This window comes from Plectropomus leopardus, chromosome 6 (assembly GCF_008729295.1).
Source record: "Plectropomus leopardus isolate mb chromosome 6, YSFRI_Pleo_2.0, whole genome shotgun sequence".
Classification (NCBI taxonomy): domain Eukaryota; kingdom Metazoa; phylum Chordata; class Actinopteri; order Perciformes; family Serranidae; genus Plectropomus; species Plectropomus leopardus.
The window spans coordinates 6021143-6046263 of NC_056468.1; the positions used below are offsets into that span (position 1 = coordinate 6021143).

General features: G+C 37.6%; 2 protein-coding genes across 3 annotated transcripts in view; both read left to right on the forward strand.

The window, feature by feature from the left end:
- The first annotated feature begins 2937 nt into the window (after positions 1-2937).
- vamp5 (vesicle-associated membrane protein 5) lies at positions 2938-13914 on the forward strand. Its single transcript, XM_042488978.1, has 3 exons — positions 2938-3238; positions 8963-9106; positions 13106-13914. The coding sequence occupies exons 1-3, from the start codon at positions 3236-3238 to the stop codon at positions 13262-13264; spliced, it is 306 nt and encodes a 101-aa protein (XP_042344912.1). The 5' UTR covers positions 2938-3235; the 3' UTR covers positions 13265-13914.
- Positions 13915-16143: 2229 nt separating this feature from the next.
- gcn1 (GCN1 activator of EIF2AK4) overlaps positions 16144-25121 on the forward strand; it is a 32902-nt gene continuing 23924 nt past the window's right edge. For both annotated transcript variants that reach the window (XM_042487630.1, XM_042487631.1), the window contains exons 1-19: positions 16144-16180; positions 17618-17720; positions 17809-17872; positions 18378-18509; positions 18979-19087; positions 19409-19507; positions 20943-21077; positions 21246-21423; positions 21521-21595; positions 21764-21892; positions 21977-22027; positions 22667-22765; positions 22954-23127; positions 23222-23374; positions 23475-23567; positions 23650-23725; positions 24311-24470; positions 24632-24821; positions 24991-25115. In XM_042487630.1, coding sequence (XP_042343564.1) covers positions 16163-16180; positions 17618-17720; positions 17809-17872; positions 18378-18509; positions 18979-19087; positions 19409-19507; positions 20943-21077; positions 21246-21423; positions 21521-21595; positions 21764-21892; positions 21977-22027; positions 22667-22765; positions 22954-23127; positions 23222-23374; positions 23475-23567; positions 23650-23725; positions 24311-24470; positions 24632-24821; positions 24991-25115 — 2163 coding nt within the window. In that variant the 5' untranslated portion in view covers positions 16144-16162. The remainder of the gene's footprint in view (positions 16181-17617; positions 17721-17808; positions 17873-18377; positions 18510-18978; positions 19088-19408; positions 19508-20942; positions 21078-21245; positions 21424-21520; positions 21596-21763; positions 21893-21976; positions 22028-22666; positions 22766-22953; positions 23128-23221; positions 23375-23474; positions 23568-23649; positions 23726-24310; positions 24471-24631; positions 24822-24990; positions 25116-25121) is intronic.

The window sequence follows — 25121 nt, forward strand, 5'->3', positions numbered from 1 at the left end:
AAATATTACTGCAGAAGTAGTATTACCATTCATATTGGATTTAAAAGTAGCAATTTAATTATAACTGTAATGTATGCAATACATAATGATCGTATTGCTTCTTCTAATGACATGCCATAGAAAATTACTCCACTACACTCCACTATGATTTTGATCATGTTTGCACACTCACAGCTTTGGCTTGGGTTTGGTAGTAACATGTTACAGTAAACAGAAACAATTACAGGGCCGGTCGTCTTACTGCTTTCCCTCTGATAACAGCACGTAATCAGTAATATGAGATGTATTTTAGATTGGTTGTATTTGTTCATGGTTTATTAGGTCTAACTTTGTTTTCAAATGGTGAGGCTCTGAGAGCTTTACATGGACTGCCTCCCTTCTCTCTGTGCAAAACCTTAAGTGAAGTCTGGCAAAAAAAAATTATATTGATTTTCGATAGTACAGTTCTTTTAGATATATATTTACAGGTTTTTGTTCTTTCATATAAAACGAAAACAAAACTATTCAAACCAAACATTAACACATTGAGATCAAATACCACAGTCCTTGCATGTAATCCATTCTAGTTCTGTATATAGTTTCACATCCGTAATAGAGCCACTATTTGCTGCTCAGCATCCCAGAGCACTCAAGTGATTCAATGATTCAAAAAAACTTAAATCTGAGTGAGATTTAATTTAATTATGGGCATAAATGGAAGCCTATGAGTTTAATTCATATAATAACAGCCAATAATTCATACATACAGAGCCTCAGCAACATACAGATTAAACCAATGTTTTATTAAAAGACAACCAAATGAAACTTAGAATTTTGACCTGACACAGAGTTCACATGAAAAAGACAATTTAAATGTTTAGGGAAGAAATGCTTGAATTACCCTACTTCTTCTTTCTGGTACTTCTTTATTCCCAAACCACTATTTCCAAGCTAATACGTCCTCTATTTGTTCCTCTTTTTGTATGCAGCTTACAAACACTGTAACACAGCAGTGCAGTTATGAATTAATCACGCAGCAACTTCTTTTGAACAAAGTATGTCTTGATGTCTCAATTATGTTTGGACGACTTCTGTAATTCGAGATAATGGGGTTTGCCTCAGGGTGTGCTGTTTGACATGTAATTGTCACCAAATGAATCGAAGACTGTTGGAAAGAATTTCAGTCCCCGTGTTAGTGACACAGTTGAGCTACAATGGACTTGTGTTGTCAGTCTGTCAGCTCCTTATCATAAGTGTGGCAGCGACAGACAAACACACACACACACACACACACACACACACGTAGCTGCAACACTAATGATAAAGAGCCTGTGTGGTGTTGCCTATAGTTGTAGTAACTGATGACAAACTGAAGAAACCCACAGACACGTTTGGTCTTTGGATTTGACCCAGCACATGTCTAGAGTTATGTGTAGTTTATAACTGTAACATGATTTAACCCACTGAAACCTGGATTGACATCAGTTCATAAATTGCAAAAAAGATTAATAAAAGGTGACAGAAAAGTGACCTAAAAATTAGGTCACATTTCAAAATCAGGGGAAAATATCAAGAAATCTATATTAATAATAGGCCATGGGAAAAAAAAAAATTTATTATAATTTTTTTTTTAATTTTCATTTCATGTTTTTGTTTTTGTTGTTGTTGTTTTTTTTAAATTTCAGGTAATTTTCTCTTAACTTTGTATTATTTTCTTGCTAATTTTTTTAGTAATTTCTTCTTAAGTTTCTCATTGCCTTTTTTCTGTGTTTTTTTTTAATCAAGCCAAGTCTCTCAGGTCTCAAAGGGTTAAGGCCAGAAAGCAGTCTACTGCAAGACAAGGACACCATTGTTTTCTTTTCAAATTAATTAAAAAAGAAAAAAAAATTAAAGGTTCAACCTATAGGTCAATAGGTCATAAGGACATAAAGTACTGTTTAGTGCAACAAGGTCACATGAAATGTACTTTTTCATGCCTCAGACACACTGTAAGTCCCTGTGGTGATATTATATAAACATTGCGCATATTTCTCGCAAGGGTGGACCAGCAGTCACCTTCTTAAATCTTGCACAGCCCATAAGTAGGCAACACCCTTCAGTGACCAAACTGCACACAATGTTTTGCAGTGAGTCTGCAAACGCCTGATAGACATGGACGAGTCTTATGTTCATGACATGACAAAGATGCATGCAGAGAACGAGATGGTTCATGCCAAACTGTCACTGAACAGACACATATAAGGAAATGACATACCAATATATTTATGATACATCTGTCCTGCAATTCTTATTAGTTTTCCTGCAGGCTGAAGATAAAGGAGAGTCTGAGTGCTGCTGCATTCAGGTGTCCCTGGTAATTTCACGACCAACTCAACGACAGAAGCATTATCAGTAAAATATACTGAAGTATCAGCAATAAATTTGTGATTACAGATTATAACATAATTTTGTATGTTACTGGATTATGGAATGATACGTAAGTACATCTTACCCAAGTACTGCACTGCAACCTTTGAAACCTGGACAAACTGGTTTCATTTCATGCAAAAACATGAGGAGAGGCCAACGAACAACTTAATAGGACTTGGCCAAAAATGAGCAAGGAGTTGTATGCTTGTATGGTAGCCTCGGCCACTAGTGTGTGAATGTGTGTGTGAATGGGCGATTGTGACATGTAGTGTTAGAGTACTTTGAGTGGTCTGAAGACTAGAGAAGCAATTTATAAGTGCAATCCCTATACCATTCCCTTAGTCTTACATAAGTAAAGAACAGTCCCTAAGAGAAAAAAGCACAGTATTTTCGGCTGAAATGTAATGGAGTAAAAGTATAAAGCAGCTTTGAACGACAGACAACAAGTCTACTAGTCGCCAATTCCGGGAAAGTCCAGACTTTGAGGAAGTGGCATCACGGTCATGTTATCGCCTCTTGTAATTGTAAGGTTTCCGGGAATACCCTGAACGCCTCACAATCAGACTGCACGAAGCCCAGCAGCAGGCAGGGAGAGGACCACAGCACAGAGAAGTGAAAGTGACAGAGAGAGGGTGAGAAGAAAAGAGAAAACCGCAAAACTTTGCGCTTGCTAAACGCTGCACTTGCTTTGTTTCGGGAGACAATTAATTATTAACATTAAGACAGGTTGAAAACTACAGAGCTGGTATGCTGTGTTTCCTGTTACTAAAGTTGACTCAAGCCGCACTATAAATGCATTGGATCCGGTGACAGACTCGACACAAACACAGCAAGACGCGAGACAGACATGGTGAGTCAATATCCATTTACAATTTGTTATAATGCCAACAGCTTCGACAAGACAGAGGAGGGGGAACTTTGTTTTGGCAGAATGTTTTAAGAAATGTACTATGACCTTTCTTATCTTTGGTCAAAGTCCCACAAGGTAGCAGAAGGTAAATGGGACACGGCAGCTGCTGTCAGCTCGTCCATTTAAAATGACGAATACAGAATATTACAACGCTTGGATTTTTTTACTGTGTTTTTTTTTATTTAGTTGAAAATACATAAATTCGGTGTGAGGTCGAAAAACATTAAAGTTAAACAAGTGAATACACTAAGGGACTGTTCGTAATTTATTAGAAGGGGTGATGCAGAACGGCGGGGGGGCACTTGAATGAAGTACTGGAAAGCCACACTTGAGTAAAAATACTAGAAAATGATTTTGGTAGAACCTTAAGTCTCCTTTAAGAATATTACTTGAATAAAAGTCTTGAAGTACCTAATATTTACTGTACTGTACAAGTATCGAAAGTCATTTCATTGTATTGCAAGTAAAAGTCAAAGTACTTGCTGTAATCAAAAAAACATGCAGTCAGAATTTTGACAATTGTTTCTTTGTAACATACACCACAATGCACGACACTTGAACAAAAACTTTTTTTTTTTTTTTACAACTTAAAGGACAAAAAACATTTTTTCTTCAGTCATCTGTCCATGCCTTTCTTCCTTCCTCCCTTCCTTTTCTATTTTGAAATAGGTACATAAAATGCCTAGGGTAAATGTAGTCTAGTATAGTAAGTATAGTATAATATATTAAGTATAGTAAGTATAGTATAGTAACTAAGTACGCATTTTTTAAGGAAATATAGTGGAGGAAAAGTGAAAGTTCACAAAAACACAAAAACTCAAGCAAAGTACATTTACTCCCCAAAATATTTAGTATATAGGTACTTTGTTACATCACATAACTGGGTAAGGGACATTTAACATGAAAGGATCATGTTCTTATTTATTATAAATATCCTCAGAACCCCCTTAATCCACAAGAGGGTTGAAAACGATTGTTCTTTGAAAAAAATCTCCCAAATCACACTGTTTGTCATAACCAGAAACTGTGAAATATGGTTATTTATGGGGAAGGAAGTGTCATATATTCTCCCACAGTCACTCATGGAAGCTTGAGGAAAAATATTTGGGTCATGATATTTAACCCTTTGACATCTGGATTGACATTACTTGTCTTGTGCTCCTATTTTTCAGACACCTTTCACAATTGTTTCAACCTTTTTTGATTTTTCTTTCTGTCTTTTTAACATGGGGATGAGAAACTTGGCAAGAAATGTCCCACAAATTGCAAGATTTGGTAGATTTTTACAAGTAAAAAGCTAGGGGATAGAATTCCAGAAAACTATATTTATAATTATTGTAATTATATTATATTTTAAATTATTTTACAGAATCTTTAAGCACTTGTTTCAGATCTTTTTTCCCTTTTTGCTAATTTTCTGGTACTTTTTGTAGCTTTTTACTAATTTCTTTTTTAACATTTAGGTCATTTCTTCTTAGGTTGCTTGTTTTTTTGAAGGAAATCAAGCCAATCTGCACAGTTTTCAAAGAGTAAATAATAAGTGATGTCACACATTAGCCACCCTCTATACTGAATATAGCATAGTCCCTAAATAAAACCCATTCAAAAACATGACTAAAAAAGGAAAACGAATGTCCGTACAGTGCCGATACAAAGTAAGTTAATATAATGAAGTGAGTCTGCTTAGGTTTAAATTTAAGAGCAGCATTAAGTGCGATATGAGAAGCAACCTTACAGAATAACATAGGTTACAATTATTAAACTAAAGGAATGCAAACATGAAAGATGATCTCTTCTTTCTTGCTTTTTTTTTTCAAGATGAATGAAGAATGCATTTTTGGCAGGACAACAACATCATGTGTTGCATCCCAATAACCTTCACACATTGCTCTCCTTCAATATAAATGAGCTTAACACAAGATTAATTATTAGCCAACAAGATAGCAGTTGTTTTGACTGTCCTACAGCACCACACCACACTATCATGAACGTGCTGTAACCTGCGGTGGGTGTGGTTTCCCTGGATAATGCCAGGTACATTAATGCAGGCAAGGAGGGAGGGAGGGAAGGAAGGAAGCAAGGAGGGGAACTGGAATGGGCAGCAGTTCCTGTGTTAAAGACGTCGCCGGCTGAATTTTAAACACACACTATTGTTCAGCTGCTATTTGGTTGAGCCAAAAACGAGATAACTGGGCATTCAGGGCATCCATTCATCAGTTTCCACCAGCCAGTGATATGATGTTTACTATTCTTAGCGTATAAAGTCGACTTACTCAGACAGTGTGTTTCAACAGGAAATGGCAATGAATTATGAACCAAATCAAGATGCAGAGAGTGCACTTGTTTTGTTCTGTCTGTTGGTTTCCTGTTCCTGTCGACTTTCAGAGATGTTGTCTTCCTCTCATGGCTTGGAGTTTAAAAGGTGAAGGCGAAAGCTGTCAGGATATAAATTGCTTTGAGGTCAAACTACTTATAAAATATCCTGCTTCAGGGTTCTTATCAATGTGCAGTTACCCTGTTGTTGTTGTTGTTTCGCCCTTGGGTGCTGCATTTCTCCTCAGAGCAGAGACAGAGGGTTGAGTAAACAGCTGCTGCGAGAACGCAACCTTCGTGATCTTAGAAAACCCGCCCGACTTCATTTTATTGGTTTCATGTGTCACTGGTTGCTTGTTTCACGTAAACTTAACCTTGCAGGGCTGGATCATGAATGTGTTCCAAAACATGTTTTAATAGCAATTATTTTGGTTCTAAAGTTACAAATTAGGAGTTGACAGATTATCGGCCTGGCTGATAATATTTGGCTTTTTTTTTATTATTATCTGTATCTGCGCTTTATTTTAATGATCACTGAAAAAAAATAATCAATTGAAAGTGTCAAGAAGGTGTCAACATGAGAGAAACTTTTACCTTGTTAAACTTCTGAGAGATATTTTTATTCATTTTTTTAGTTTAAATTTTCCCTTGACTTTTTATTTAAAAAAGTTGCTGGGAACTTGCTTTACATGATGTTGAAAGGTTTCACTTTTGGTTAAACATTTGCTAAAGGAATTTAAACAAAGTTTTGTGTTGGAGTTTTTTTATATTCCAAATTCTAAATATTGATAGAAAGATTTTGTTTTTAAATATTAGTCGCCAGTCTCATTAATTACTAATAATCACAATCGGTATTTACCCAGAAAAAACAATATTGGTCGACTCCTATTATAAATGAATGTACTCTTGCTTCGGTCTGCTTGGAAAAAACATGTCACAGCAGGTTGTCTTGTTCTGCTTAAATTCACTGCAGGACTATTGTTGTGTTTATAAAACACAAAGCCAGTCTGATCTGTATCAGGCAGACATAGTTTGTGGTTTTTTTTCCATTTGGCAGCCAGTCTGAAAAACAAGCTATGCAATTAACATTTGCCTTACTTGTTTTATAAACCTGCTGACCAAAAACACGAAGGAATTAAAGATTTAATAATCTAACTATAGGAGGAGCTAAAACAGTAATTATTTTACAGAAAAAAAAAACCAACTGACGCACTAATAGAGTGCCACAGAGATGAAGTTTTTCTGTTGGCCAACCCAAAAGCTAATGTCACTCCGGTTCCCTCGCCAGAAAGCCTGTGGGATTTTTCCATTGGATTTTGGATTAATACAGAAAATAAGCTTTGTAGTAAATCAGTTTTTGTGATACTTACACGTTTTAATCAGCAAGATAATCTTCACAAATGATAACCACTTTCAGGATTTTTGAAGCCTAAATTTAATCTCTAGGAGGAAAAAACTCATGCTAAGCTAGAATCAAACTACACCAGCGTGTTCAGCGTGATTCAGCTTGATGATGTTCTGTAGTTTTATTTAGCCACTTGATAGCATCCATATTTTTTTAAGGCCCATAAAAGCTTTACAGTGTGAGTGGGGTATTTACTGAAATGCTAATCCATTCTCAAGTTTAAGGACTCATTACTGGGGTTTTCTGTTAGCAAAACTAAAAAAAAAGTACTACCCTCGCTCCTTCACAGCTCTACCCTTTTGTTCAAATATGGTCACTCTTGGCTGGAGTCCACAAAAAATGGGTGATGTTTGTCCTAAACAGACTATGATTAAACTCTAAAAAAAACTGAATCCTACATTTCCCACAATGCGAGTTGCAACTAATAGCATATTTCTATTCATTAAGTGCCCATGCCTTTTAAATTCCACAACGCCAGTTTGTAATGCAGACGTGATGACATCATCAGGGACTGTTTTCTCAGACTTGATAAAAGTCCCTCCAGAGCCACAGAAAACAATAAACTACTGTTTTCCTCGCTGAGTAGTACTCACTGTGACTTGTAAACTGGCCTTTATGTATAAGATTGGTGGCATTGTGCAGAAAAACTTTTCTAAAGCTCAGGAATATTTTGGCTACACAAGGTTTGATAACATCTTTTTTAAAATGACATACAATAAATGCATTCAAAGTCAGTAGAAACATGAGTGAGATGTCATCACAAATTAGAAGTGCAACACTGAGATGTAAAGGTCCAATATGTTGCTTATTTTCAGGTTCATACTTGTATTTTGTATTTCTCTGGTGTTAAAACAGAAAAAAATGCATTATTTTTCTCATTTCACATTATATTTCTCATACACTTTGTCTGAATACGCCTCTATTCACGCTTTGTCTCCAATGCTCCGTTTGAGCGCCTGTCTCTATAAAACCCCCTTTTGGAAAAATCTGAGTCCGCTCTGATTGGTCAGTGTTTCCGCGTCTTCCACTTCTGCGCTCTCGTTGTCTCTGCGCTGTCGTTGCAGTGGGGTAATGACTGCAGTGGCACTGTAGTGGCAGTTTTTACCTTTTACCTTTATATGGTATAGCTGTGACATCACAAATTCACAGAAGTCCTGACGGCCTGTTTAACTTTTTGAAACCCAAGCTAATTGGCTTGATTTCTTTAAAAGAAATAAAATAAAACTGGAAAAGGGCAATGAGCAACTTAGGAAGAAATTGCCCCAAAAATGTACACACACACACACACACACACACACACACACAAGGATGAAATAAAAAAAAAAGAAATGGGGGAAAAAAAAACAAGAAAAAAAGATATGACCTGAAAAAAGTTTACAAGAATAATAATTCTTTAAAACATTTTTTTAGAAATAAAATTCTGATCATCATAAATACATTTTTTAATATATTTTTCCCTATCCTTTTAAAAACTTTTTTTCCTAAACCTACTAATTTCTTGACATTTTTGCCACAGTTCTTGCCAAGTTGCCAAGAAAGCACATTAATTTGCTCAAATTTCAAAGTTTTATATACAGCACAAGAAAATTGATGTTGATCCAGGTTTCAAAGGGTTAAAGGCGCAGTTTGTGGATACAGTCTGTGTGCATTTCTCAGTGGATTGAGTGTTTTGAGATTTTCACAGTATTTATATTGCATGCATCCTTGCCTTATAGTAACAAAATCATGGAAATCCTACATTTTTACAATGTAGGACTTTAAAAAAACACCTGACATACCTGACATTGGGTGTTTATAACCAAATGTTACCATTATCAGCCTTTTATTCGCCAACGGGAAAGATTGAACAATGCAAGCTCATAAATTTTTGCAAAACGTCCCAAATGACTGTATGAATCCACATTATGTCTCACTCTTTAACAATGTTATGTGTGTTGATTGGACAGGAGAATGGGAAGAGCCGCCTGCAGCAGGCCCAGGAGGAGGTGGAGGAGGTGAAGGTCATCATGCTGGACAACCTGAACAAGGCTGACGAGAGATCTGGCAAACTGGGCGAGCTGGAGGATAGGGCTGATGAGCTGCTGGCAAAGGTATGCGAGGGGAGTGCGGAGAAGCTGGTCCAAGTGGAAAAACATCATTACATCTAGTCACACCAAACTATTTTAACTGAGCGTGGAAGTGTCTGGAAGTATCTGGGTCGTATGGATAAGGTGGATTACTGGAGCAAATGGCACACACACTCCCTTTTCCACAGGCGTCAAGGGATTAAAACCAGGAAATGTCATATTGATGTCTATAAATACACCTTAGGTGGAGCTGGAGAGGAAAACAAATGTACAATTTACATCCTGATTCTGTTTTATGGGGCTATTTTTAGAAAGGTATTTCCTATTGTTTCCTAAGATGAATGAAGCGAGCTGGTCTCCCTGGGTACGACAGAGTGAGTCCAGGACATGCCACGAGGCGAATGTCCGTCCGGGGGTCAACAAGTGGGTCACTTCGTTCCCACGTTTCCCCCTTGGTCAGTGTTACATAACACTATCGGGCAGTTCTCAGAGAACTAAAAAATCACACAGACAGATAACTGAAATTTGAGCTAAAAATTCACTTGTGATAGCATGAATGATGAGCAGGCAAACTGGGAAAGCGCCTCCCAAATTCAAGTGCAGCTCCTAGTTTTAGGGATAATGCTGCCTTCATGTGCTCCTCGGGAATATCGTACTTGCCAGTTGTGTAGTTGTAATTATGACATACACGCATTCAAGTGCTCAAAAAAGCAACAAACGTGGACACTAGAAGTAAAATGATGTTGTTTTCATGGCTGATGTTTTACCAAAAGCAAGTAGCACAGAGCTCCTTTGTGCTCCAGCAGCCAAACGAAGCAAATAGAATGTGCATCAGGTATATAGTTGACGTTTAATTCCTTTATAAGCTTAAATAATATTTTAATTAGCTTATATTTGCTTAGCTAGCTAGCTTTATGTTCCTGTTGTCTCAATGTGCAGCAACCAAAAGTAAATGATAGCTACTAGGACTAAAATAACGAAATATATATTTTTTTACTGTCAACAGTTTCAATGCTTTCTGCCATTTGTGCTTCCCTGAAACATCACGCAAACATCACAACTCTGCAACCTCGGGTATAATCAAAATTTCCCAATTTCTCTACTCATAATTACTACCATGAAGGGCCCTTCATGTGCTTGTAACTTGTAAAAACAATATTTCCGAGGAGCACATGAATGCTGCATAAGGTTAAATGACTGTGTAATGTGAATGGGGTCATTCATTAACCCCCGAAGGAATTAGTATCAGCTCCACAGTGTTTTGGCAACTTTCAGCTCATTGTTTTGATGTTGCGACCCTCATCTTAACTGTTCACTCTCGCTGCTGTCTTCTAACAGCAGCAGACAGTCAAAAAATAAACTCACTCAGTACATGCACAGTTTTGTGAACCTTATTTCATAGCTCAATTAGGCTATTTAATCGGACTACTGTCCTGTCCTCCTTTGCCACTGGATACCACAACAACAAACCCCCAAGCCAGCCAAACCTATACACTGAAAATGGCAAATTTTGACTAAAACTTGGATTGTGCAATAAGGCATGTGTGTTTTATTCTGTCTATGAATTGTTGTAAAGACTTACAACAACTGAAACAACTAAAGAACCCACTTTGGAAAAGCCCAGACTCTGTCTCACAGGACCCTCATGCCCGATGTTGATCCGTTTTCTTGCACTGCCAGCTGGAATTTATTTGCCTCATCTTTTGACCCTGGCAGCGACATGTGACAGTGACAGTGACTTCACCAATGTACCGATCTGTTTACATGAGCTTCTGTGATACAGTTGTAATGGTGCTCTGCTAGAGCCACATACAGCTATCAGATCATCTGTGGTTACAAAAGATCCAATGAGCTTCTCCAGAACTGTAAAGTATATTCAGGCCTCATTTCTAAGGCACCAATTATCAAATTATGTTTCTTTTTTATCACTGAAAGTGTAATCACACAGTTGACATACATCTGTTAGGCCTACTGCATTTTGTGGCACTTTGTGGTGTTTTGTTACATGGCGTTTTGTTTTGTGGCATATTCTTTTGCAAAGAATTTGCCATTTTAATGACAGTACTTGCCTCCAAAGAAGTTCTCCCCGACACTCTTTTGCAAGACCATGGTCGCTGCATCCCGGGTGTAGCGCCGCCGCCACCACCCAAGACAATTAAGTAAATAAATACAAAAAAGCCAGAACATTTTTTCCCCTAAAGCAAAATGATAATGTGTGCTTCTAGACCTTGCATGTTCTCCCCGTGTCTGCGTGGGTTCTCTCCGGGGTCACAGTCCAAAGACATGCAGCTCAGGTTGATTGGTGACTCTAAATTGTCCTTAGGTGTGACTGTGAGTGTGTATGGTTGTCTGTCTATATGTGTCACCCTGCGATAGTCTGGCGACCTGTCCAGGGTGTACCCCGCCTTCTGCCCGATGACAGCTGGGATTGGCTCCAGCCCCCTAGCGACCCTTACGATGACATGCGGTTACAGAAAATGACTGACTGACTGACTGCTTCTAGATCTTTCTCTAGCACTGGCACAGCGCTCTGGAGATGGTTATGGCTATGTGAGACTATCTATGATATTAGACTTTTTTTTTGTTAAAAACATCTGTTAGCTCCAGCCAAAAATGATGCTGATTAGAGTGAAAGTACTGAACCATAACCATCAAATTCAGGCGGTAAAACCAAAACAATGAACTGAAAGAGGCTAAAACACCTTTTACAGCCGAGAGAACCTGCAGAGTGCAACCTCGAGTGACCCCCTTCACATTACATGCAGTTATTTGATCATTGGAGCTTGAAGTTTTATCATGGCCCCAAAATTCTGAGGTCTGCCAAGAGAGCTGCTTTCCTAAATCCATGTCATCACAAAGTGTATCCAAGTGCTCATGGAGCTTCAGTTTTAGTGGACTTCATGTTTGCTTTGTTAGTTCTCTGAAAAATGCTCAATAGCGTGATGCAACATGAGCCAATGGAGTAATGTGGGAGTGGGGTGATAACTCTCTGTGGCTTCACCTTTCATATCACATGCAGTCATTTGATTCATTGTTGATATAGAACATATAGATCGGTTCATATTAACAATGTTGTCATATGTTGTCCTATCCTATAGAATGCTTTCCTGTTCATAATCCATGTGATCACAAAATTTATCCCTGTATGGTGTGACTAAAATCTCAGTTCGCTCTTTTAATTCTCTGATAAATGCTCAACAGTGTTATGTAACACTGGCAAACAAGGCATTGTGGGAACTATGTGACCTGCTTGTCAATGCCAAGACGGACCATAGCAGCCGTGTGATCCATTGTTAATACGAGCTTATTGAATAGAGCCACAACCCTTTGAAACTGGGGAAAATTGGTTTGATTTATTTCAAAATCATGGGATGAAGGCATTAAAGCATTGTAGGAGAAATGAGCCAAAAAACTGCAAGAAATGAGTACAAGAAAATTACCTGAAAGTTAGTAACAAAATTAAAAAAGAAAGGGTGAAGAAATTAGGTCTGATTTAAAAAAAGAAGGTGATTAAAAAAAATCTAATAATTCTATAAAATAATTTTAAATATGTTATTTTGTTAATTAAAAATGTCGTTTTCTGGACATTTTTGTTTAGCTTTTTAAAACATATTTTTCTAATATATATTTTTCTTGCAATATGCAGGAAATTTCCTGCAAACATGCTTATTATCTTCTTTTCCTTGGTTTTGAAAGAAAACATACCAAGTTTAGCTAAGACTTCAAAGGTTTATAAATAATTGTGAAAAGCATCTGAATGCAGCACAAGAAAAACTGATGTGAATCCAGGTTTTAAAGGGTTTAGACGGGGAAAGTAGGGAAACAAGTGACAATTTTTCTAAATAAGTTTTCTGGATAGAATATGTTTTTCTTGTCGTCTTTTGGAGTTTTATAGAAGTTTTTATGCCGCCTTCGGCCAAATAAATCCATCACATTGCCAAAATTTTCCATATGTTCAATATAATTAGACAGATAAAAAGCAACAGTATAATGTAAAATCTTCTCTTTGTGTTTTCTCCTCAGAGTAAAGCTTTTGAAAGGACCGCCAACCAGGTGAAGCAAAAGAAACGATGGGAGAACAGCAAGATGAAAGTTGTGTTTATTGTCGTTGGCGTAGTCACGGCAGCAGTCATCATCGGACTTATAATCTACGCCATCGTTGATAGCGCAGGAGGACAGTAGCTCATTTGGTGATGTAAAGAAAAACAATATATTGGGACTGAGGAGGGACATGAAGTGGACAAAAGGCAAAAAGCTCCATGAAAATCGGAATGCAAACTGTGGGACTCCAACATCTCGCTCAAACTGCTCAGTCTGCATATTTCTGTGTTGAGATATTCATGGGAGTATCGGTCCTTCTCTTTATTAGTGTCAGTTGATATGGTACCAGTGATTGCTCGGCTGCTTCGCTGCTTTTCATAATAACTTTTCAAAAGTCATGTCTCTGTCAGGTCCACATTTGAAGGATACACAAATCTTAGATCTTAGAATACGTTCTAAATAAGTGCTCCAGCAAAACTATGGATAGCTAATATTTTTAACCAAACATCATTGGCCGACTACTTTTGTACTATTTGTTTGTACATATGGGTTTATGTGCACCACTCAGAGGAACAGTGCCATTAGTGGTTGCTGAACTGAAGACAAAGTCCATTTCACCAACCATTCAATCGATTATCTGAGTCAACCTTAAGTGCAAGAAGACGGAGGAAAAGACAGGACAGATGGTGAATATATGCAGTTTCAAATAGCTTCTGTTAAGAATTAATTGTACTGTTGCAAATTTCATGTGTCAAATATGAGTCTGTGTCATTAAAATGTGTTTAAAGGTGCAAAAGAGTCATTTTCTGTTTGTTTTTTTTGTTTTGTTTTTTGTATTTGTATTTGTTGGACTGTAATTAAGATTTACTGAAGTTTAAAGTTTACCAAATTTGTTTTTTTTTTCTTTGGCTCCCAAAAACACAGAAATGGATTTGTTGTCAGTACTTGTTCTCTACATTGCTTTTTTAAGATATGCATAGATAACATATTTAAGTCTTGAGCTCAAGTTTTGTGTAATTTGGTTCAAATGACCAGTCAACTATCAAATGGAACAATATGATTTAGAGCCAAAATATATAAGTGTGCTTTCAGAAGCATAGATAAAATCTAAACTTGGAAATGTCAGTTATTATAAGCCTATATTGGAATTTTATTGCAGTTAATCTGCAGTTGTAGTAAAGAATATTGTGATAAACATTGACCCCTGCTGGTCAATATTTTTATGACAGATAAATATGCAGAGCAGAGGGGAACAACATAACAGGTATGTTGTGTACACGGTTATTAACAGTTGGCTTTTATAGATCCATAAAATCAATCACAGTATTCATCAAATAATGACACTTACTGTTTATTAAAAGGCTTGAGGATGGTTCCATTAATTTTATTGATTTAAATCAATATGTTAAAAGTAAAATGAACATAAATTTATATATATGGACTTAATGTAGGTACCACTTAATTAAATTAGTAACACAACTAAATAACTTCAAATTGATTGATTGATTATTGAAGTACTCTTTTTTTTATTTAGGACCAGACAATTATTATTTTTTGTTTCAAATTACGTCTATTTTATCATTAAATGTTACACACTAGAAATTTTGTCAAGGGAATGAAACAGTGGCAAGTGTGCAGATGACAAATGGTCAGGTGAAGGAAAAGAAAAGAGCGGCGGAGTGACTTTAATTTGAATTTAATTATCTTAATTAATCAATCAAAACAATAAACTCTTTTTACTTGATAATTATGTCTCCAAATGAAGAGACCATAGTATTAGTTTTTATGATGTTGAAAATAAAACTTAAGCCATATATCATAATGGCACTCTGCGAAATGAGGTGTAGGTGGTCTGTTAAGATGACAACCAGAACTGTCAGTCTCTGCTGTTGGTAAATCTGTACATGTGAATCTGAGTAAGTAGACCCATGTGCCTGTTTACCACTACGTTTTCAGGCATGGTAATGTGTCACCTTCATACTTGACACAATTGCAAAAATATTTATTGCTTAAGAAGCTGTTCAGCTTCACTGTAATTATTTTTATTTAAGTGATTTATCAGCAATGCCAGAAAACATTGTTTTCTAGGTAAGGTTTGAAATGGGTGAGTATGTAGTGGACACCCTGTGGACCAAAATCATCAAGCAGTCACTATGGAGATAAGGGCTTTCTGCGTTTATGATGTTAAATAGGACAATATGCACAGTTTACAGACCGCCATGAGTCTGCAATGAACAGATGGTAGGTCACGCCAGCAAAATTAAAGAGACAGGTAAAACAAATTACAAGAACAACCATATTGCATGCATATAGTTTTGTAAGTTTTTTGTCTTATTTATTTGAATGTCTTACTACTTGAAAACAGTATTGATGCATCATTTGTTTGCATTTTCTTTCTATTTAACGTATCCTTGTTTACAGTAATACAAAAAGGTGCGCACAGTAAAACTCCTGACAATTATTCATCTCTCAACATTGTTTTCACAAAAAAAAGTGTTGAAACCATTTCTTGTGACTTTTGTTTGACTAAAGTAGAACATAGATCTTCTTTTCTTTTCATGCTCACAAACCATTAATTTTGGTTTGAGACTCGCAGCTTGATTCTTATAAATTCTAGCCAATATTCCAGAATATCCATTCTATAGTCAATATGAATCAAGTAATTTCCAATTGTATTGATCTCATTTTAAATGTGTGCAAATTTAATGTGTGTCTTTTGAAATTTATTACGGCTTATTTTGTTCCATGTGTTTTGTTCTAAAATCCCTAAAATGCCAGTCACCTATTCAAGCATCTGTATCGTATCTATGAAAATATCAAATATCCACATTTAGGCCTACAGATGTACATTTTGAATGTGCTACTGTTTTTTTTTTTTACATATAACTATTTAGTGTGTGTGTTTTTCAGGTTTGGTTTTACATGTTATGTGACAATGCAAAGGGATAACGTTAGAACTACTGATTTAATAAAAGGTTACGTAGCATTTGTGACCCGGAAGTGACATCAACAAGTCCTTCCTGCAGCGGGACCGGCAAGATGGCAGCGGACACGCAGGTTTGTGTGGCTGTTTTTTAATAATAGACTACCCGCTTACAGACAGGTATCCATTTACGGTAAAAACGGAATTCGTGGTATCTTAACCACCGCTGTACAAACATATCGGTATGTTTTGGCATTCAACGAGAAACTCGGACAAAATTCAACAAGAGCTCGCGAGCAGGCTGCTAGCTTAGTGCTACGTAGCCCCAGTGTGACTTCATCACTGTGAGCTGCTGCTAAGCTAACGAGAGCCACCCTCTACTGACTAAAGACTGGCCTCTGTCCGGAGGAGGAGGCGAGCTGAAGCTTCATTTTGATATTGCTGTACTGTATTCTAACTTGTTGAATGTTAAAATTTACTGTCATTAACTTCAGCAGGTCTGAACTCCTTAAATTTGGCACACGAGCATCTTATGTGATGATGAGTTAAGCCACGCCCCCCACAAGTAGTAAATTGTAATTAACTAACTGACATCTTTTGGGTGCATTAAAACCTTAAGTAGTCACTTAAATAGTCAGCGTAACAGTTGCTGGTGCAGTGCTGGTATTGTTATAGTGCTGAAAATCCCTTCATCAACCACTAGTTGATTCAGAAACAAGGCCTTCAGAGTTTACTGCTCATTGCTTTTTCAAAACAGTTAAACAAATAAACCATCTCCTTTATTTCTCACTCATTACAAGGAGGTTATCTCCCCACCACCCAGTAAATTTTCAAACAAGACGTAAAACTGAACACTTGGTCTTAACCCTTTGAAACCCGGATCGGCATCACTTTTCTCGTGCTGTGTTTTCAGAAATATTAAACCTTCAAACTCTGAGCAAATTGGTATTTTTTCTTTTAAAAATGTGCAGCTTGGGAAGAAATGGTCTGCAAATTGCAAAAACAAGAAAGAAAGAAGTATATTTATGGTTGAGTAACTATTTTGTAACTTTTTTGTAGGGCATTTACTTGTTTATTTGTTGCAGCTGCTGTCGTTATGGTTATTGTTTGTGTTTTTCTTTGTTTATGTAATTTTCATGTAGTTTTTAATATATTCTTTTTGCTACTTCTTGGGTAGTTCCTTTTTAAGTTTCTCGTTGCTTTTTTCACCCATTTTGTGGGGTGAAAAAACAAGCCAATTTGCTGAGGTTTCAAAGCGTTAACATCAAAGTCCCAAATATGAATTAACAAACATGTAACCAGAGCTGAGATGATAAGTTGATTTGACAGTCGACAGTAAACAATTGGGATACTTTTTGGCTGATCAGCCAATCTTTTAAGCCATTCCTCAGTTACAAGTGCCAATAATCCTCTAAAATGTAAGGATAAGCCACCCATCCCTGCCCTATATTATCATGAACTGATTATCTTGTGCTCCTGGAGCGTAGGTCGGACTGATAATGTCACCACAGCCATTCACTTCACTGAAGTCATTTGACCAGTCTTTATACAATACATGACTATTTCTCTAGGTTTCAGATACGCTGAAGAAATTTGCTGTGAAAGTGACAACAGCCAGCTTGAAAGAGCGCAAGGAGATCTTCGGGGAGCTGAAACAGTGTATAAAGGGCAAAGGTGAGGGATTTTGTCTTTATTTTTTCACACTGTGTTTAAAACAGGTGCTATAATCAAAACTAATGCTCCTTTCAAATCTGTCTTTTAGAGTTACCAGAGCCTGCCGTCAAAGGATTATGCAAGCTCTTCTGTCTCACTCCAAACAGATATCGGTAGGTGCATGCAATGATATTCAGCCATGAGAAAACCACACCTAATATGACGAAATTCTCCCAAAACTGGTGTTGTTTTAATGTTTACAGTCGGTTCCTTCTTTCTTTTGTACGTGTTGATATACTAATGCAGACTAACGCAACAGTCTGGCAATAAATCCCACCATCCTCAACGTTGTTACGTTCAGCGTTTGTTGAGTCTGTTTTAGAAAGGTGTCAATTAAATTTTATTTACTTTTATTTCGGAGGTAGTAGTCTGTGAGAGATGTGTTCCTGTTATTTAGTCTAACCGTTGATATAAATAGCTTTCTGAAATGATCATAGTGTTGAGCCAAAGCCTCTCTAAAACGAATTCAACAAAAACAGAACATGAGAACCATCATGCAGGTGGAATTTTTTGCAGTCGTGTTTTATTCATCTGCATTAATTTCAGCTCAGTGTACCCAAAAAACTTGAAGCTGAGTGCAATATCCTTTGTGTGTACATGGATGTTTGTGTTTTTCAGGGATGCTGCATCACGCAGAGAGCTGCTCTCTGTCATCGCCCTGCTGGCTGACCGTCAGCCCGACATTCTGGTGACTAGCCTCCTCTACTGCCTGCTGAACAGTGGCATCATCAGCAAAAATGGAGAGCCCAGGTACTGCGCTGAACTTGACATTTTTATATTTATTGAATTGAACTGAAATGTATCCATTGGTTATTGAAAAATAATTGACCCGCTTGCATTTTAATAAGGAATTTAATTCTCTTAAACTATGTAACTGTATATAAAATATAAACTGTGAAGTTTGTAGTTGCACCCCTAAAAAAAAAAATTCCTAAATGTACTGATTTACAGAATAAACTGCATTAGATATCCTTAATTTTCCAATGTTTGACAGGCAAGGTGAGAACAAACCATATAATGTTGTGTATTCGATTATAATGATCCGAGTGCAGTTAGAAGAAACAAATTAAACTACATTAATTCTCTATAGTAAGGTTTGTTTTATTGAATAAGACAATGAAATCAGCAGAAAATTTTAAAAAAGTGTGTCTTGGAACCAATATTTGAAACTTTGGTTGTATATTATGCCGGTTATTTATTATTATTACTATATTCGCAGCAAAAGCACAGGATCTGCTGCCTTCATCGGCTTGTCGTGGACCTGCCTTTTAGTCCCCGCCGTGTTTTCTGCCCCAGAGAAAAAAGAAGGACCCATCTGGAAGAAAATGGTCAGTAAAAGAATCTCTTCTTCTTTTTTTTAAAATAAATTTTAGTTAAGTAGGGCATGAAAATGTTGCTTTCTGAGTTGGTAACCTGTTGCACAGAATCCTCCCACATTTTACAAGTCAGATCAACCTACCACACACCCCCCCTTTATACTGCATCATTTTATCATTATTGTGCTTATTTAACTATTGCAGTGCCTTGTTTTTACTTAGTGTCTAATTTTGATTTTTTTTTCTTTCTTTGTTAATTTATATTGTGCACCACTGGAGGTCTGCCATATGCTTGCTCAATTAATGACATATAAGGTTCATCTTCTTCTTTAGGTGGAGGTTCAGAGCCTTCTCGTAGCGGAGGTGGTAGGTGGAGCAAAGACCACGGCTCAGAAATCAAGCTTCAAGAATCTCAATCACCTCTGGAAGGAAGTGAGTACAGACACAGTGGGGAAAAAAAGACACACATTGATCTTGTCAGAGGGGACGATCTAACCAGGTTTTTTTCCACCTCGGTCATCCGCTTTGTTTAAATCGCTGATCAAATCAGAGATGTGGGGCTGAGCAGCGATCTGGAACCGGACTAGGGAGGACTACTTACCCCAATAATAATCATATCCCCAGTTACCAACTGTCTTTTGGCCAACACACTTCTCCTGATATAATTTAAAACCAGTCTGGAGAGACACTTTCAATAGTGTTCCTCTGGGTTTTTCTACATCTAGTTTGATTTACTGTTACTGAGTTAAATCCCCTCTGTCTACAGTATGACAACTGAAGAATTAGAAAAGAATGTTACTAACCAGATAGAAAACGTCAAACTCAAACAATGAAGAAAAAGGATTGATACATTTTACGAAACAAAAAAACCCACAAGCTCATCAAATGGGCTGTTGTAATGTCATGCTGCAGTCTGGTGACCCTATGGGACATAATATATAACAACAATAACAATAATAATCTTTATTCGTATAGCACCCTTTATACATAAAATGCAGCTCAAAGTGCTAAACATGCAAGAGTGCTAAAAATTTAAAGCTAACAATATATAGAAATATATATGTATTTATAAATATAAAAAAATGTAATAAAAAATAAAGTGATCATTATAAAGTGCATGGATACTGTAACTCTGGAAATAAGTTGCAGACAGGCCAGAGGTGGAATACAAATAAAAGAAATATTATAAACAACAAAAGTCAAAATCGTAAAGTTGCACAAAAAGCATAAAACAGATTTATAAGAATTAACGACTGTAATATGTGATAAAATTAAATAGAATGTGGGATTAATTAAAAGCAAGATCACAGAAATGGGTCTTGGGCTGCTTCTTTAAACTATCTACAGAGGTTGCTTCTCTTATTATCGGCAGTCTGTTCCAGGCAGCTGGTGCATAAAAACAGAACGCTGCTTCATTATACTTTTTGTAATTCATTTTCGGTGCATTAAGCAGGCAAGCACCAGAGGACCTGAGAGATCAGGTTGGAACATGATCAGACAAGCAGTCAGATAGGTAAGAGGGTGCTAAAATCATGTAGTGCTTTAAAAAGACGTGAAAGAATTTAAAAAACAATCCTCAATGCTACAGGAAGCCAGTGTAGCGATGCTAAAATTGAAGTAATGTGATCTCTCAACCTAGTTTTTGTTAAGACTCTGTCTGCTGCATTCTGTACTAATTGCAGCCTGTCAATACTTTTTTGAAACGTGCATTTCAAAAGTCCAGATGCAACAAGACAAATGCATGCATCAACAGACCATACAAATACATATAGTGTATGTGTTTAAATCTAGATGTAATAATGGATCATAATTTGTGAGTGACACACAGGAATGTTGGATATGTCTGATGTTGTGTTGTTTTTAACAGAACCCTGGACTGGTCGAACAATACATCAGCACACTGTTGAGTCTGGAGCAGAGCCCCACCAATCTGGCCATGCTGGGGGTGTGTTTAGACTTCTGCACTGCTGAGAAAGACAAAGCTACAATCGAGAAACATAAGGTGATTGGTCTTCTGTCTTGTTGTCATTTTTAGTATGATGTTGTTGATTACTGCAGTACTAATTAACCAACTGTGCAACTTTGATACTGTACTTTCTCAGGCAGTACATGGAATCTGATGAATATGTTTTTGGCTGTCAACATATAACCTTTGTCTACTGTTTTCCAGAGTGCCCTGTTGGACTTGTACATAAAAACAGTTCTTATGAGCAAGACAAAACCACAACAGCACATTCTGGACAAAAGTAGCTCCTTTCTGCGTCATGTGTGCCACTCTGAATTCAAGGAGCAGCTACTCCCGGCGCTGCAGAAGACAATGCTCCGCAGTCCCGAGAACGCCATGCAGAGTGAGATGCTTGTAGTTGATGGTGTTAAATATTCATCTGCTTGGTGCTCCGACAGCTCTCACACAGTGGTTTTAAACATTGTCTGGTCTCTTTCTAGCTGTTTCATGCCTGCTGTCGGCTGTAACTCTCGACCTCAGTCAGTATGCCATGGATATTGGAAAGGCAATTGCAAGTAAGGCCTTAGTGGACACCTAATTGATTTAGTTTTACATGCATCTTGCGGAACATATTTTTAAAACATACACTCGGTTGTCAGGGTATGGTCTGATTTGTCACAGAAGAATTGATGACTGAAAAGATGGTCGCTCCATTTAGCATAACTGTGTGTATCTTATAACAGGCCAGCTAAAAGCTAATAATGCCCAGCTGATGGAGGAGGCGGTCCAGGCCATGCAGAACCTGGCCAAGCAGTGCAGTGACCTGACTGCTGTCCAGGATATTGTCACTCACCTTTTCAAGATCCTCGGAGGTGAACTAATTAATGACTCCGATTAGGATGTTGTCTAACCATGTTTGGAATGACTCACCTGAATTATAATTCTTGTGGTTGCAGGGTCTGAAGGAAAGCTCACAGTTGTTGCCCAAAAGATGAGTGTGTTATCAGGTAAGACGACTTACATACTACTGATGAGGGATATGACCCTAAAATAATATCACTATATTTGATGGTATTTTAGTCATAGCAATATTCCTGATGATAATATAATGTAATATGATATAATTTTGTTTTGTTTTGTTTTGCTTTTGTCTGTTCACCTGTCTTGTGGGGGGATTTTTTATTTGTATATTGATGTGCAACTTTTCTGCACTTTTTTGTATTGACAAAACTTTAATAAAAATATTGTTTAAAATATATATAATATAATATGTATAAAAGGTGACAAGGAGCCGATTGTTGTTGATTGTGTTGTTTTTTTGCTTATTTTTAGGTAACTTTCTTGTAACTTTTTACTGATTTCTTGCTCATTTTTTGGCTATTTCTTGTTAAATTGCTTGTCGCCCTTTTTTCCATAGTATTGAAATAAACCAAGCTAATTCGCTCAGTTATCAAAGGGTTAAATGCTGGTACAAGTTGCCTAAGTTGGAATGTTGTTTTTTTCACACCATAATAAAAACTATACAGATGTTATAGTGAATGACATTATATGAAACACCTGTGTTGCAAACACTTATATTATTAGCTATCTGTGAGATGCGTTGAAAAACATTTCGTTCGAACCTCACAGTTGTGGTTTTGTTGTAGGGATTTCGAGCTGCAGCCATCATGCTGTATCAGGAACCTCCAGCCAGACGCTCAGCTCTGCAGTCACTGTGATGTTCGTCCCTTATTTACAACAAGAAGGTACCATTGCTCTGTCTTTTCTTCCTCTCCTTCATGGCAAAATGCTGGACAGATTTACCAATTGCATGAAAATGTTTTTAATAAGTCTCAAAAAGCACATGTTTTAGGCCCCGGGTCTGTAAGTCCTTTTAAGAGTCCGCAGTTTAATGTTTGAGTCTTGCACTAACCTTTTCTTTGTGTTATTTTAGTTCACGAGGCGACCCTGGTGCACGCGGTGTCCGTGCTCTCTCAGTGGAGCGGTCGTCTCACTGTGGAAGTTCCCACCGCTCTGCTGGATTGGTTAAAAAAAGCTTTCACTCTCAAGACTTCCACCTCTCTTGTACGGCACGCCTACCTTCAGGCCATGGTGGGGGCCTTCAGAGGTCAGTCACCCAAAGGACGTTGTGATACATGTCTAAAACACATATCCTCAAACTGAACTTAATCCTGTGCTATCATCTCTACCATGTTTTTTAGGTGACACTCTGGCCCAAGCCACAGACCTCATGCCCTTGCTCATTCAAACAGTGGAGAAGGCTGCGGCGCAAAACTCCCAGCAAGCTCTGCTTGCAGAAGGTGTGGCAGCTTCTGTTCTTCTGTGTCGACTTGCACTGCTGGAGTCACAGACGGGTGAGACTGCCATCTCTTTTTTCTCAATTTTGGAGACTGCTGGAGCATAGAAAGATGGGAAGCGATGAGGATTTTTTTCTTAAACATTTTGTTTCTGCAGAGGCAAAGTTCTCCAGCTTTTGGAACCTGATCTTAGATGAGAAAAAGCCGCTCTTCACCACAGAGAAGTTCTTATCTCAGGCCAGCGAAGAAAGTAAGACAATTTTTTAACGTATTTCATTTGCTTAAAGTCTTAAATATTAAGACATGAAATGATGGCCTGTGTCTGTCTTTAGCTCTGCTCACAGTGCTGCTGCTCTGCGAAAGGCTCTTCTTGGACCATGCTCACAGGCTTAACACCAGCAAATCACAGTGAGTTTGTCTGTTAACATTAGAAAACTTCTGACCTATGAGATGTCCTAGAGCAGGCGCCCCATATACAGAGGCTGTTTCCTCGCTGCAGTGGCCGCAGTTAGATTCCAGCCTGCAACCCTTTGCTGCATGTCTTTCTCACTCCTCTTTTCATCTTTTCATCTGTCCTGTCTATTTAAGGCAAAAAAGCCACAGAAATCATCTTTAAAAAAAAAAGAAAAGAAATGTCATTGAGCTTATATACTTACTCCAGAAAAACACTTATTTGCCTGCATATTTTGTGCATAGCCAGAAGATTAAAAGGTATATCCAGAGGGAGATAAGGGCCAAATTATCATAAGAGAACACTGGAATATTTATCTTAAATGTCTGATTCTGCAAAAGCATACAAACCATGATAATACGCAGTGACTTCCTGTATATATTTGCTTCCTGAAAAGTTTTATCGAAAGACAGATCTAATGTACTTTCTGTGTAGGAAAAACAAATATGTAAATATGAATTAATTACAGATTGGTATCGTATATCTTATTCCTGTAGTGCTAAAGCACTCGTTAATTTTTCCTTCATGTCACTGTTCTGTAGAATGTATCATCACGCCACAGTTGCTGTTCTGCTGTCTCGGAGCTGGCGTGTGAGAAAGCGGGCTCAACAGACAATTAGGAAACTGCTCTCCTCTCTGGGGGGATCCAGTCTTGCCCATGGCCTTCTGGGAGAACTCCGCGTGGTCATCAACAAACACAAAGTACAGACTGATTTTTCACCATTAACTACAAAAATATAAAGTTGCATTTTTAATTTTTTTGTTTTAAATCATCGAATCAGTTAAAGCCTGACTGTTTAAAAAATGAGTTTATTTTTCTTTCTCAGCCTAATTGTTACTGACTGTGCGGTGTAAACATTCAGGTTTTGCCTCAGGACGTCCTGGTGTCAGAGTCAGGAGAGCTGACTGAGCTGGGTCGCAGCTACGTCCCCCCTCGTGTCCTGCTGGACGCACTGTGTGTTGTTTGCTCCTCTGCCAGCCAATGGGGCGACCCCACTGAAGCAGAGAGTTTGGCCATGGAGATTCTCATAGTCACTCACCATCCATCCATAGGTATGAGCATGAGTTGCTATCCAGAATGAGTCTGCTGCTCAGTCTGTAACCACAGTCAAGTTAACTGTATGCCAGGTTTTTATGAATCTTAATAACACTGGAGTTTGTTGGTTGTGTGTTGGCACTCTGTCCTATATTTTAATTGTTTTCCGCTCTGTGCGAATTTCAGTTGGAGCTCGCCGCGGCCTCTGGCCTTTCCTGCTCCAATCCATGAACATAAAAGCAGAAGAATTTATAGAAAAGAATCTGGAGGAAATTCTGCCGCATCTTCTAGAGGTCAACGCTGACAACCAGGTCTGA